At 43.8% G+C, this 12,545-nt stretch overlaps 1 protein-coding gene and 1 long non-coding RNA gene across 2 annotated transcripts in view; both read left to right on the top strand.

Moving 5' to 3' along the window:
- Positions 1 to 7,270, top strand: part of LOC109297384 (tripartite motif-containing protein 2-like) — a 9,286-nt gene extending 2,016 nt beyond the window's left edge. Inside the window, exons 2-4 of the mRNA XM_019517100.1 lie at positions 1,962 to 2,030; positions 4,991 to 5,530; positions 6,196 to 7,270. Coding sequence (XP_019372645.1) covers positions 1,962 to 2,030; positions 4,991 to 5,530; positions 6,196 to 6,543 — 957 coding nt within the window. The 3' untranslated portion in view covers positions 6,544 to 7,270. The remainder of the gene's footprint in view (positions 1 to 1,961; positions 2,031 to 4,990; positions 5,531 to 6,195) is intronic.
- Positions 1 to 12,545, top strand: part of LOC109297389 — a 788,954-nt gene that overhangs the window by 382,575 nt on the left and 393,834 nt on the right. The gene's annotated exons all lie outside the window — the stretch shown is intronic.

The following is a 12,545-nucleotide window of genomic DNA, read 5'->3' as shown; positions in this document are numbered from 1 at the left end:
GAGGGAAGGTTTAAGTTGGACATCAGGAGGTGCTACTTCACGGTCAGGGCGGCTAGGGTCTGGAACCAGCTTCCAAGTGAGGTGGTGCAGGCTCCCACCCTGGGGGTTTTTAAGAGGAGGTTGGATGACCACCTTACTGGGGTCGTTTGACCCCAGTACTCTTTCCTGCCATGGCAGGGGGTCAGACTAGATGATCTGCTCAGGTCCCTTCCGACCCTAGAAACTATGAAACCCTGATTCAAAACCCCAATTTAAAAGCGGGAAAAAGTAAAGGCATTTATGTTGCCCAGTGGCTCTTGCCCTACCTAATTTCAGAAACCTATTGCAAGCCTTGAAGAAGAGCTGTCTCAGGGAAGAGTCACAAGAATCTCTGACTACAGGAAGTAATAAATAACTACATTATAAGGGTCCCTCCCAGCTTCTTCTATAACATAGCCCTGGGGCTCGCAACCTATAGCCTGTGGAGCTATTTGATTCATCCTGTTAACTTACGGCTTCAGGAGCCAAATTAATCCAGTTCAGTCAGAGGTGGGCCGACGCAGAGAGGGTGGGTACCTGGACCCAGCCACCGCTGCTGCCACTTTTCCCAGTGACTGAATTAGGGAAGTACCTGCCACTGCCACTTTTCCCCACAGCAGCATAGGAAGTGTCCACAGCTGGTACTTCTTCCTCCAATAGCAGAGGGCTTCAGCAGCAGTCACCTTCCCCTGCCACAGTCACTTTCCCCTGAATGCCAGCTGTAGACAGTCTCCCCACAGTGTTGCAGGGAAAAAGGGCAGTGGGCATTTCCCTGTGCAGCTCCTGGGTGGTGATGGCAGCTGGGTGCTAGCTCCCAGTGCTGTAGCAATGAAGTTTGGCATCTGAGGTAAAGACTGCAGTGGCAGCCTGCCCTCACCCCATCCACAGATATTGGGGGGCGGGCACATGCCCCACCATGCTTTCTAGGGAATACACACAGTGGCAGGAGTCGCCCTCCCCCTGCCCCTGTGCCCCCACAAATGAGCTGCTTGTGACTCTGTCCCATGCTCCACCCTGCCTGGACAGTGCACCCCTTTGCTTTGGCACCTGGGGCAGTCACCCCATTCACACACACACACACACACACACACACACACACCGCTCTTGCTATGGCACTGCTAGCTCCCATCATCTGCACACCAGCCCACCTCTGATCCAAACTGGGTCAATCCAGCCCATGGCAGGAAAAGTTTGCTGACCTATGACATAGCCTCATCTGATGTTTATTCAGTTTTATTTTTATTCACAGTAGACAACAGATCAAGTTGTGGGGCTATGAACTACTTAGTAGTCCACACTGTGTCCACTAGTGAGTACTTACTTGCATGAGTAATCTCAGTGCCTTCAACAGAACTATGCACTCAAGTACCACTGGCCCTATGTGAAAAATATTAATACAAGCTGGTTGTCATAAATACCCTAGTTGTACAGCCCCAAGAACTTGCACTGCCTTCAGCATGAGTTCCAGGCACAGAAGGCATTCAGGACTGGGCTCCATAACGGGGCCCAAGGCTGAGGATACAGTGTCCTCAAATCCCATAGTGTGTAGTCTCATGAGAGATTGAGTGCCTTGTACTGAATTTGATGTTTAACATAAAGTCAGGTACCACAGAAGGAAAGATCATTTCAGGAAAAGCAGAGTGAACCAGATCCTTGGGTATGTTGGGGCTGCTGCCAAAGCTATGTATGTCACCAAAGAAGATTGCCTCTTTCAGGGAACAGATCATTACCTGCCTTTCACTTCGTAATCTGAGCCAAGGCTTCAGATTTCTGCTAAACATTTGCAGCTCCCATGAAACCCTCCATAAAAACACTCTCACTGCCTTAGGGATGAATCCCAGTCTAAATTAAGTCAAAGGCAAAGCTCCCCATTGAGAGTAGATTTTGATATTGGTAATGAGTGAGTAAAACATTCTGTTTTCCTCTTTGCCTTACTTTTCTAGAGAGGAGCAGCTTGTTTGAAGAAGAACATGTTAGACTCCTATTTTCTGAAGGAGCTAGATGATGAACAGGTAAAGTATCTAAGCCTAGGGTGGGAAGCTGAGGGCCGAAGGCAAGCCATTTACAATAGAAAGACTCCCACTGATATCAGTCTGTTTTGGATCTTGCTGTCAGGTTCGGAGATTTCAGTTACCTTCAAAACTGTACATGTGTATTCACTGCTTTGGAATTAAATGGATGCTGTAAAGCAGGGAGAAGCTTAGCACATGGAATCCTCAGTGACCATTGGCATTTTGAAGGCCATACAACAAGTATGCAAGCATGGTTTCAAGATCCGAGAGTTAACTACACTACTTAGTGTATTCCTTCAACAAAGTGCCCTACAGGCACTAATGAATAGCCTACCTGCAGTGTAGGTAAGCCCTATATTTAGGTACCTACCCAAATCGTGATTGCATGAATTTTGTGGAAATCACAAAATCAGGTGAACTCCGTGAATTCACAGGAAAAAAAACTTACTAAAAATAAAATGCTGCCTTCCCAGTGGGAGCCAGCAGCCCTCCTGGTCGCAGGTCCCACCCAAGGAAAGAGCAGAGGGAGGCTGCCAGCATAAGGCGAGCAGGCAAGATGGCTGCTGCCCACACCCCTCACTGCTGATTGGCTGAGAGGGCTACTTGTCATGCGGCCCTACCCCTCTCCACCAATTAATGGTGAGGGGTGGGGCCGCATAACAGCCCTCAGCCAATCAGCAATGAGGGGTGGGGCTATACAATGGACAGCCTTTCCCCCAATCAGCAGCAGGGGGCAGGACCACCAGGGCCACTCAGCCAGCCAGAGGCATGGGGAGGCCCCAGTCACAATAAGCCCTCAAACATGGCAGCCAGCCCTGCAATCTGCCCATGAAATTGGGTGGCTGCCTCCTGAAGTCGGGTAGACCCCTATTATATTGATTATTTTGCAGGTTAAAATTCTGCAGCAGAGATGTTAAAAGGCTTGAGGGAGGCCACAGAGAAAGATCAATGGCAATGTGAAAATTAAAATGTAAGACCTCCTGGGGTCTCCTCTCCTTGCATCATTAGATGAGGTCTTTTTTTGACACCTCTAAATCCTGGTTATGAAATGCTTACTTGCCACTGGAGTCAATACAGCACATACTTTAGTTAGGCACATGTTTAAGTACTTTGTTGAACTGGAGCCCAAAAGCTTTGCAAATGTAATTGTGAATAACCCTTTGGATTCCAGAGAAATTCCAGTCTATAGGTGAGATAAAATTTGCAAGGCATTTTTAGGCTTAATTTTAACCATTATCATCATTGCCAATCTCTTGCAGTCAAGGATGATTGTCTTCCATTATATTCTTATCTGTGGGTCCAAAGATGGCTGACAAGGCCAATCTGGGATATTGCAACTTGGGCATGTGTTTCCATGTGAGCTGGGTGGCTCCAGATCCTTGATGTGGTCCGCAACACACTGTTTCTGTCATAGGTGCAATACCATTGGTATTAGGTGCCATTCAGTTAATTCAGTGGGACTCCGCACATACTTCTTGCCCATCATGGGCATGGCTGAGCTGAGTCCTCACAAAGGATGCACATGTCGCCTTGTTTGGTTTGCTCAAAAAAGACCAGGGATTGAGGAGTGTTAGGAAGAGATAGCAGTCAGATGTATTTTTTATTCTGACTTAAATGGTTGAAATTTCTTAGTCAGGCAACATCTAATTAATAAGCCACAGAGCTAGGTCTACCACTGATCAGTTGTATCTATATTGTGAGGGATTATTGAAACAGCTTTGTTTTTTTCTGTTTTATAAATTAGTATTTACTTGCATTGCTGTCAACCCTTGGCTAGTGCTCTACTACTCTATTTAAAAAAAAAAAGGGCCAGTTTTGCCAAAGAGCTCAGTATCCAGCCACTATAAGCACTTAGGTGGACATGTTACCACAACTACCAGCTAAGAACATGCAGACTTCTTTTGTACTAGATAGTCTTTGTATAAAAGGTGGCTTTGGCCTCAGTGAAAATGAGTACTATGGTCTTTTTCCTGTGCCCATCTATCTACAACACCAAACTGCCATATATTATGTCACTGGTGCTCAATCATTTGGCCCAGCAGCCAAATGAGAGGTACAGGGCCAGGCTGTGGGCTAGATTAGACCCCACACCTCAGGACTGGGCCCACACATCTGGAAACAGACCCTACCACCACCACTTGGCCTCATGTGCTAGGATCAACGACCTAGGAACCCAGGCCATCTCTACCTGGCCCTGCACACTGCAGTTGGTGCCCTGGACTCCAGCTGCCTCGGCTGGGCTCTGCGCACCAGGATTGGGCCATGCTCTGCCCTTCATATAAGATGTAGCACACAGAGCCAGAGCCCACAGGGCTCCCCACAGACCCATGGCCCCCAGCGCCTTATCACTGGGATGCCGAGCTTCCCTGTTCTATGACACTGACTTTGTTCAAGATGGACTCAGAAATTTGATAACTCTGGGATGCTGTAGGATGTGTGTATATTTGCTGCTTGGCAGCTCATGCATTACAGCACATCGGAGCGGACTTGGTTAATCAAGCCTGCTGGAGTGTAGTAATTACCACGCTCCAGCAGCCTCCAGTATTCAAAGAGTTTCAGTTAAAGTGCCCCCACTGCCATTTTTCAGCATGGAGACACTGATACATGTAATGCTCCGAGCACTTTAGGTAGAGATTAATCTCTGAGAGCCGCTCTAATTAAAGCGTGCCCCTCCCCCCACCTCCCAAAGTACATATATAAGAAATACACTATATGTCTGTTCTCAAGCCTGATACAAATTGCTGTTGTGTTACTACCAGTATGCCACTGCCATGAAAACTGTATTCAAACACCCAGTTGAAAAGAAAATTAATCAAAGAATAAAGCTGTTTTGCATGCATCTCCCACAAGATCTGCTCCAAACATGTATTATTTAAACTTTTAAAAGCAACACTGCACTTCTTCTGGAGAAAAAACCCTGTAAAGTGATTGTCATAGGCTTATTTCCTTCCTTTCTTTAGGTGGCCTTGTTTGAATTCAACAAAGGCTGGAAGCTCTCTGGGATCCAAAAGATATATTATAACTGTCTAGTTAAAGAACTGGGAGGTTTTGGCACAGACCCTGGCAAATTCATTTGGCCAACCAGTGTGACCATGACTCTGGATGGAGATCTGGCTGTAAAAGACAGTGGAAATGAACAGATTCAGCTCTTCTGCTCTGAAGGTCGCTGTAAACATAGATTTTCCTATGGATCTGGGCCAGTAAAAGGTCTGGGAGATATAGTAAGTATACAAGATGGTTTGTTGCTTGTGACAGATGGATCCAAAGCTATCAAGGTCTTCTCTAGAGATGGTGAGATGATCCATCAGCTGAAATCTCCAAACATGGACTGGAATCACTCCTATGGGATGGCAATCCTGAAGTCCAATGATATTGCAATAACTGACTGGACAGATTTGGGAAAAATCCACATACTTAGGATCGACTTGAGAATGAGTGCTATCACGAGAATGTATGTGATGGATGGGTTCCACAGACCAGAACACATTGCAGTCCATAAGGTACAGCACAGAACATCCCAAACCACAAACTACGAACAGTGTTATAAATATTTAAGTTGGGGAAGTGCCCAAAACATGTTAGATGCTTTCCAAACATAGGAAGAGCACAGTTCCTGCTCTCAAAACCTTACAATTTAAAATGGGTAATAAGTCTTAATAATCACTGTTTGTGAGTTAACAGTTTGTGCCACAAGCAGGTAGAACTGTAAGGAACAGAGCTTTCTTAAACAATTTGCAAGAGTAGTAAGTACATAGACAGAAACCACAAAGACTGAGCATGTCACAACCTGCAAGCACTCTACCAGTTTTATGTATCTGGTCACACAAGGGTTGAACCTAGTTCTCCCAATCTAAGTCCAGTGTCTTACCAGCAAAACTGACAGTTTGAAAGGGTGCCTGGGTAGGAAAAACATGAGTGAAGCGTAGTGAACCGAGTACGATCTACTCACAGGCAGCCATCACACTCAAAATTAGTTTAGTTATACCTCAAATAATACTCCTTTTCTGGTGGTGTTGATTAACTTCTCTTTATAGCTCAGCTATACTGTTAGCATGCAAACCCTTGAGTAGCTTTCTGAGTTATTTAATATCAGCAATAAAGTCAAACCCTTTGAAATTCTATTAGTGCTAACTAGGAAACTATCTTTCTCCCCCCTTCCTGTTAGAGAGAAGAGATGCTGGTTACCGAAGGGCAGCTTTTTGGAAAAAAACAAGGCTCCTGTCTCAAGGTCGTGAACAAAGATAGAATTCAGAAGAAGACAATTGGACCAAGCTATGAAAACAGGATTACCTTTGTAAACCCCTCTGGAGTCTGTGTTGATTCTGATGAGAATTTCTTTGTAGCAGATAGAGGGCAAAACTACATAGTGATGTTTAATCCTGATGCATCTCTGGTTGCTTTGGTAGTAACTGAAAATTTAGAAGGCCCTTGTGGGCTTTCAGTAACAAAAGATGGGCTCTTGGCAGTTGCTGACTGCTATCACCACAGTGTAAAACTGTATAGGTATAAATGAGAGTAACTTTGACAATGAACTTGCCCGAATAGATGTATTTGATTTGTATGTTGTAGATAAAACAAGAGCTGTAAAAATCTTGGTTCAGAAGCTTTTGAACAATGGCTATTCCAGACTCCAAGACAGAGGCAAAACAGTCTCAGATCATTCTAATCCCATTTCTTCTACTGACTTTGTGCCTGATCTTGGGCAAGTCCCTTTATCACCTCGCAGTTCCTTCACCTATAACACTGGTCTGACAAAACTCATTTCCCTAGTATTTAAATAAAACATAGGTCAGGGTCAGGTTTCGGGTGTTGAAGAGGTAAAGTCCTACATAAGAATAAATCATTATAACAAATTCCCAAATTTTAGAGATGGTTTATTAAAATAATTAAATGATTGCTTTTAAAAATCCAGTGTTTACAATCATTATACAGTGGAATGGGGATCTCCACAAATACTTGCAGATTTTTTTCCTTGATAAAGATAGGGAATATTATGAGACCTCACACGTATGTGGTAGATGCATTTACTAAATACTGATGTTTGAATAGCTCATTAAAGTGATCAAGTAAAGTCATTTTTCTAATCCTAATTAGTGTCCTATTTTTAAGCTTTCCAGATGTGCTGGGACTCTCCTGCAGATAGTCCACCTTCATTTGGAAGTTGAATTGAGAAGGAAGCCAGAATCTAATCAGGGCTGCTTCTTATTCTTTTACTGCAATGGAGATGCAATGAGTCACTTAGATATATACAAAACTGTACAAAACTGCAGTGTCTAGCGATATCTATGTAACTCTTAGCCATCTGATTTGGTCAAGCTCTCCCATTGGATTTCTATTGCCATAGGACTGTCTGTGGAAGGTTACCCTGTTTAGGAACCTCAATATCTTCCCTATGAAAAATTATCCAGAACCAGTTAGGAGTGATGAAAAAACTGGGCAACCATTATTAGAATGCTAAATTATGCATGTGGGAACTTTCTAACAACAAAACTGCCTTCCCCTTGACAGTCTGAGGAAACAAAACACTGCCTTTGGCCCAGGGTCATTTTCATTTAAAAGTAGGACTTATAATTCAGGCTGTCTCTAACAGTTGTACCAGTAGAAATGCAGGATACTATGCCAGTGTGACAGAGTTATAAAAGAAGCAGTACATGGAAAAATAGCTACTCCTGCTGCTTGGCCTGTCAGCTTTGACTCCTTTCTTCCCCATTAACCATCTCAAACACAGCTAAAGTAATCACCAATGGGAGCCATGTTCTATATGCATACTGTTCACCATAGGTCAGCCTCACAGCACTAGAAGGAAGATGCCATCCCAGCATGCTGACAGCCGGGTAGAAGACCACATCAGGCATCTGAGCATGGAGCATGATTCTGGCAAATACCATGACTTGGGAGAGTCACTTGAAACCATAATTGGTAGGGCAGCGATATTGTTGGCTTGGAATCTGGCTTAGAGGGGGAAGGAGAGTTGAAGGAGGGTGGGCCAAGGAAATAGCATAGCTGCAGGTCTCAACCAAGGCAAAAGTAATTCTAGAGTATGTAATCACTTCCATAACAATAAGTGAATGGGCCATAACCCAATAACCTGCCCACTTATCCAGAAATTCCTCCATGCCAGTAACAAAAATAACTCTGGTTCTGGTCCTGCTGCTGATAACTCTCCAGACTGTTCCTTTGGATTATATTCAAGCAGATCCTCACTACATGGCACAGGTGAAATCCCCAGGCCCCCTGGCTATAGGCTTTCCTCTAGGATGTGTTCCAGCAATTCTGCTCCCTCTCCTGTGATGTCTATATGGGGCCATCTATACTCCTGTGGTTTCTGGTCTGGAAAACAGACTAGCCCTGTTCAAAGCCTGTTCTGCATGAAAGTGGGTTCTGTACTCTGAGCAGGACAATGTCAGACTCCTCACAGAAGATGCAAGTAGGCAGGGGGCTACCAGTTTTGATGCTGGCACCTTTAATTTGCACTACATAGCTTTGAGGATTTTCACTGAGTTCCAGCACTGGGGAGATATTGGCTCAACTCTGTCTTCTGGCAGACTCTCCGACAGTCTCCTAGAAAAAATGATTTTAGGTGCATCTCCCCCTAATCATACCCTCAGCTGAAATTAAATCGAAGGGCAACCAGATGCTTGGTGTAATCCTCCAGCCTGCTTGAGGTTCCTGTATCTTCTTTCCAGCATAGTTTGACTAAGCTGTGATAAGCAATGTCTAAAAGGAGTAGGTCAAGTGGACCGAAGGATTATATACAACCCGGCAGGTAATTTCTGGTGCACAGCAGAAAAGGGGGAAGTGAATAGATAGCAAAGCCAGAAAATACAGTCCTGGGGAGTTATGGGATGGCAGAGAACGACTGGCAAGGACACCGAACTAAACAGACCGCAATGGAGCAGACCTCATTCCAGCAGGTCAGACCAGGGTTTTCTACTTACTGCAGCAGTTGGCTACGATGAGGAAGGCTGGGGCCATGGGACTCAGTCACCCTGGAAGAAAAGAGAAAGAAGGACAGAGTGAGTTAACTCTTAGCCACCACTTACCCAAAGACTGTTCTGATTTATGTTGAACTGCTATCCAAGCTGTTTGTAGTCTGGGAGGAAATACTAGAAAATAAATGGAGCGGCTGTTTAAATTAAACACCTTGAGAGCACCTGGTATTCTTCGTTTGGGATTAATCTTTTAACTCTTTCCCAACAAAGGCCTGGCAGGAAAACTCCCAAATGAGGCGGGGAGGGACTCCATCCCCATAACACACTGCTACCTAGACTTCACCTGCATTTTTACTGCTAAGGAGACACATTAGAGTCTAATTTAAAACAAAAAACGAGCTCTAATCTGTATCCTCGCCTGGGAAAGCAAGCCTCAAATCACATACAAGAACAAGTTTAAGGATTTTGTTTATAAAAGATAGGGTGCACTGGGCTACATAACCCAATTTGAACTGGCAGCAAAGATGGACCAAAAGGCCAGAAGAGAAGATTAGAGAAGGGAAGCAGTTGTATGTTTTGCGTTAGAGACACAGAGAGCTCACTCAGCACCTGGGGTGGCCGGACATGGGGAGTTTGCTAACCACTGTAGAGAAGCGGTGAGGGGAAGGTATGTCTTACCTGCTGGGTTCTCAGCACACTGAAGACAGCTGATTCTGCTGTTAAGGCTGCTGCTGTATACAGTGTCATCTTGGGCAGCAGTAGCTCTATAGCACCAGCTTCCTGGGAGACTCGTTTGCTCCTCCCACCCCAGATATGCTGCAGGGCACAGGATTGCATCTGATGTGCCAAAAACTGTAGAGGGGAGGAAGCATCATTCTGCTGTCTCCACTTGTCCCTCCCCACAACAGATGCACTGCTAGGTGTGGGGCTACATTGCCTGGCTTCAATAGCTAGGCAGCACAGAGCTGCCCCTGCCATGGTCAAGACTCCCAGGGGGGATTCTGGTGGCCCCTCATAGTCGGTGCCCCACTCACCCACCTTAGTTACACTACTGGTTTTTGTTTGGAATCTGGCTACTTCAATGTGCAATAAGAAGTTTTTTTCCATTGGCATAAAGTTTGTTTTTACCACGTGTAAGCTAACAAATATTAAGAAATCTACTCTGTAAGCCCTTGCTATATATCTCCTTACACTCTTCAGTTTGCTTTCTAACGAAGAACTTTCAGCACTTTACAGACCACATATGAATTTTGTTCAGTGTTCCCACGCCCAGTGTGATCTTGTGGAAGGTGTGATCAAATGCATATGCAGCTTTCCGTCTGGTCTGGGGCTGGCTAAAAGGAACAACTCATTATTAAACTTTTAAAATAATGTTTGCTACACCTCAAGTAACTTGGTGTCCTTGATGATGAAAGGACCCTGAGCATAAAGTGGTTATAGAACAAGCTCAGAGCATTACTAAAATCTTTTAATAATTAAATGTCATTGGTCAGTTGTCCTTAGATAGTTTGGTTTCAAGAATAATTAATTTAAGGCAGAAGCCTGGAATAAAACTATTTTACCTTAATAATTTAAGCATCTATTCCATTTGAAAGCAACAAAATAATTATAATTATTATAACTAACCTACCACTAAAATAATTATAACTAAAATAATTACATGAGTTCAGTATTAATGAGCCTTAAGGACTCTGGGCTTGAAAGATTAAACACATGCTAGAATCTTTTCTTTAGCATGCTTCTTTCTTTACAATTGTTATATTCTTGTGATGTTCCCTAGGGGGGTTGGGAAAGAGAACTAGAAATAATCAAAGCTATCAGGTTTTAAAATATAGGTCTCTAGAAGGAAGATGAGGATCAATAATCTGTCTGAATCTCAGCCCTTTCTTCTTAGCTGAATACCAATGGGCTTATTTTAGATGCCAAAATCCTGCTGACAGCATGAAAACGTCACTTCCAGTGGTTGACTTAGTTCTGCCAGAACCCCCCACCCTGCGGACATACTCTGCTTCCACAATTCAGGGAGTTGGTGTAACTGAGAGCAGAAAAACTCCTTTCAGCAGTATACATTGCATCTGCACTAGAGGGCTCTGCTGTCTTAACGGTAACAGCAGCAACCCCTATCACTTACTTGCAAGCTGAGTGCAAAGAGATACAAAACTAACATTCTGATCTAGCGGCATTTCACACCCACTTCCGCTGATGAAAATGAAAATCTCAAGTGTAGTACCATGCAGAATCAGACCCAAGCATTTATAAAAGCCATTTTGGAATTAAAAGCCATTTTGGAAAAGCACCTACCCACCTTCTCATCTGGGATTATTTATATTCTCCCCTTAATTTATATGCTCATTCAGAGTTGCAATAGGCATGTAATCTCTCTAATGGGCTCAGACAGCTGATCTCTTAAAATCTGCAGCAGTTGGGGCCTTGTTGAATTGGGTGGCAATATGTCCTGAGGCACTGTTTTCATAAAGCACTTACAGAATGTGCTCAAACCTGCAAGAAGCAGACCCTACTGCTCACAGCAATACTTCAGTTATTATGGCACTTGCCCGTCTTTTTATACAAACTGGAAATACCAGGCAAGTTTGCATTGCATCCATCCATTGTCTGTTACGTATGTCATCAATTAAGGAAAAAATATGCCTCATCAGCACAGCATACGTTCAGTCAGGTGATACAAACAGCATCAATATGGATCTCACCTGCGTTAATAGAAGAGGGTGATCATGTATAATATAGATTGGTTTGAAGATGTAATGAACACAGATAGGCTGGCATAATTCAAACAATGTCTGAGATCAGTGTTCCACTTGCTTGGACTTGCACAGACACATTGCAGGGTGAACACACCATGGACTCTCAAACTGCTCTAATCTATTTACACCATGCATTCTCACTGAATCCAGTGATATCTTGAGGTATAAATCCAAACTTTGGTTTATGGTTACTAGCTCCCAGAGAACTATCCTTGGTACATGAAGGAGCATTTTGTATTGTTAAAATTTATTTAAAAAATAAAGTTGACATATTACACTGAATAGGAGAACTCTATACCCCCCCTGAATCTGAACAATTTCACCTGGAAAAACAATGGGAGAGGTTCCCCTTGATTTCCAGCGGGTGTTTGCTGTCTGACTGCCAGTTGTGCTTTTGAAAATCTCCCCCTTATCCCAGTGTGGGAAGAGTCAAGTACACCACTCGACAGAAAAAGGGATGGACAGTGTGGAAACCATTATTTTAAAATGGAAATATTTGGCTCAGTTAAGGGGAAGATGTTGATCTTGCACAGCTGCCAGGGAGTTAAAATCTTCAGTAACTTTCTCTAGGTTTAGGCAAACATCAGCAGATTCACTATTAATTAGTCCCAGGGAGGGATTGTTAACCTCTTTGGTACAGAATGTTACCTTGCTTTGTGCATCACCACCTCCAGTTAGATCACAAAGAGAACCTGATCCCCTATCTAATGATGGATTGTGTTCAAGAGTCATTTATGTAACAGTCAAATCTAAACTTTCTCCCTGCTTCTCCCTTTATAGAGAGAAGAATGATCATGGGAGGGAAGTCCACAAACTACAGG

This window comes from Gavialis gangeticus, unplaced genomic scaffold (assembly GCF_001723915.1).
Source record: "Gavialis gangeticus isolate Ggan-Ray unplaced genomic scaffold, GavGan_comp1, whole genome shotgun sequence".
Classification (NCBI taxonomy): Eukaryota; Metazoa; Chordata; order Crocodylia; family Gavialidae; genus Gavialis; species Gavialis gangeticus.
The sequence above is the reverse complement of the archived record's forward strand: the minus strand, read 5'-3'. Positions and strand labels throughout refer to the sequence as shown.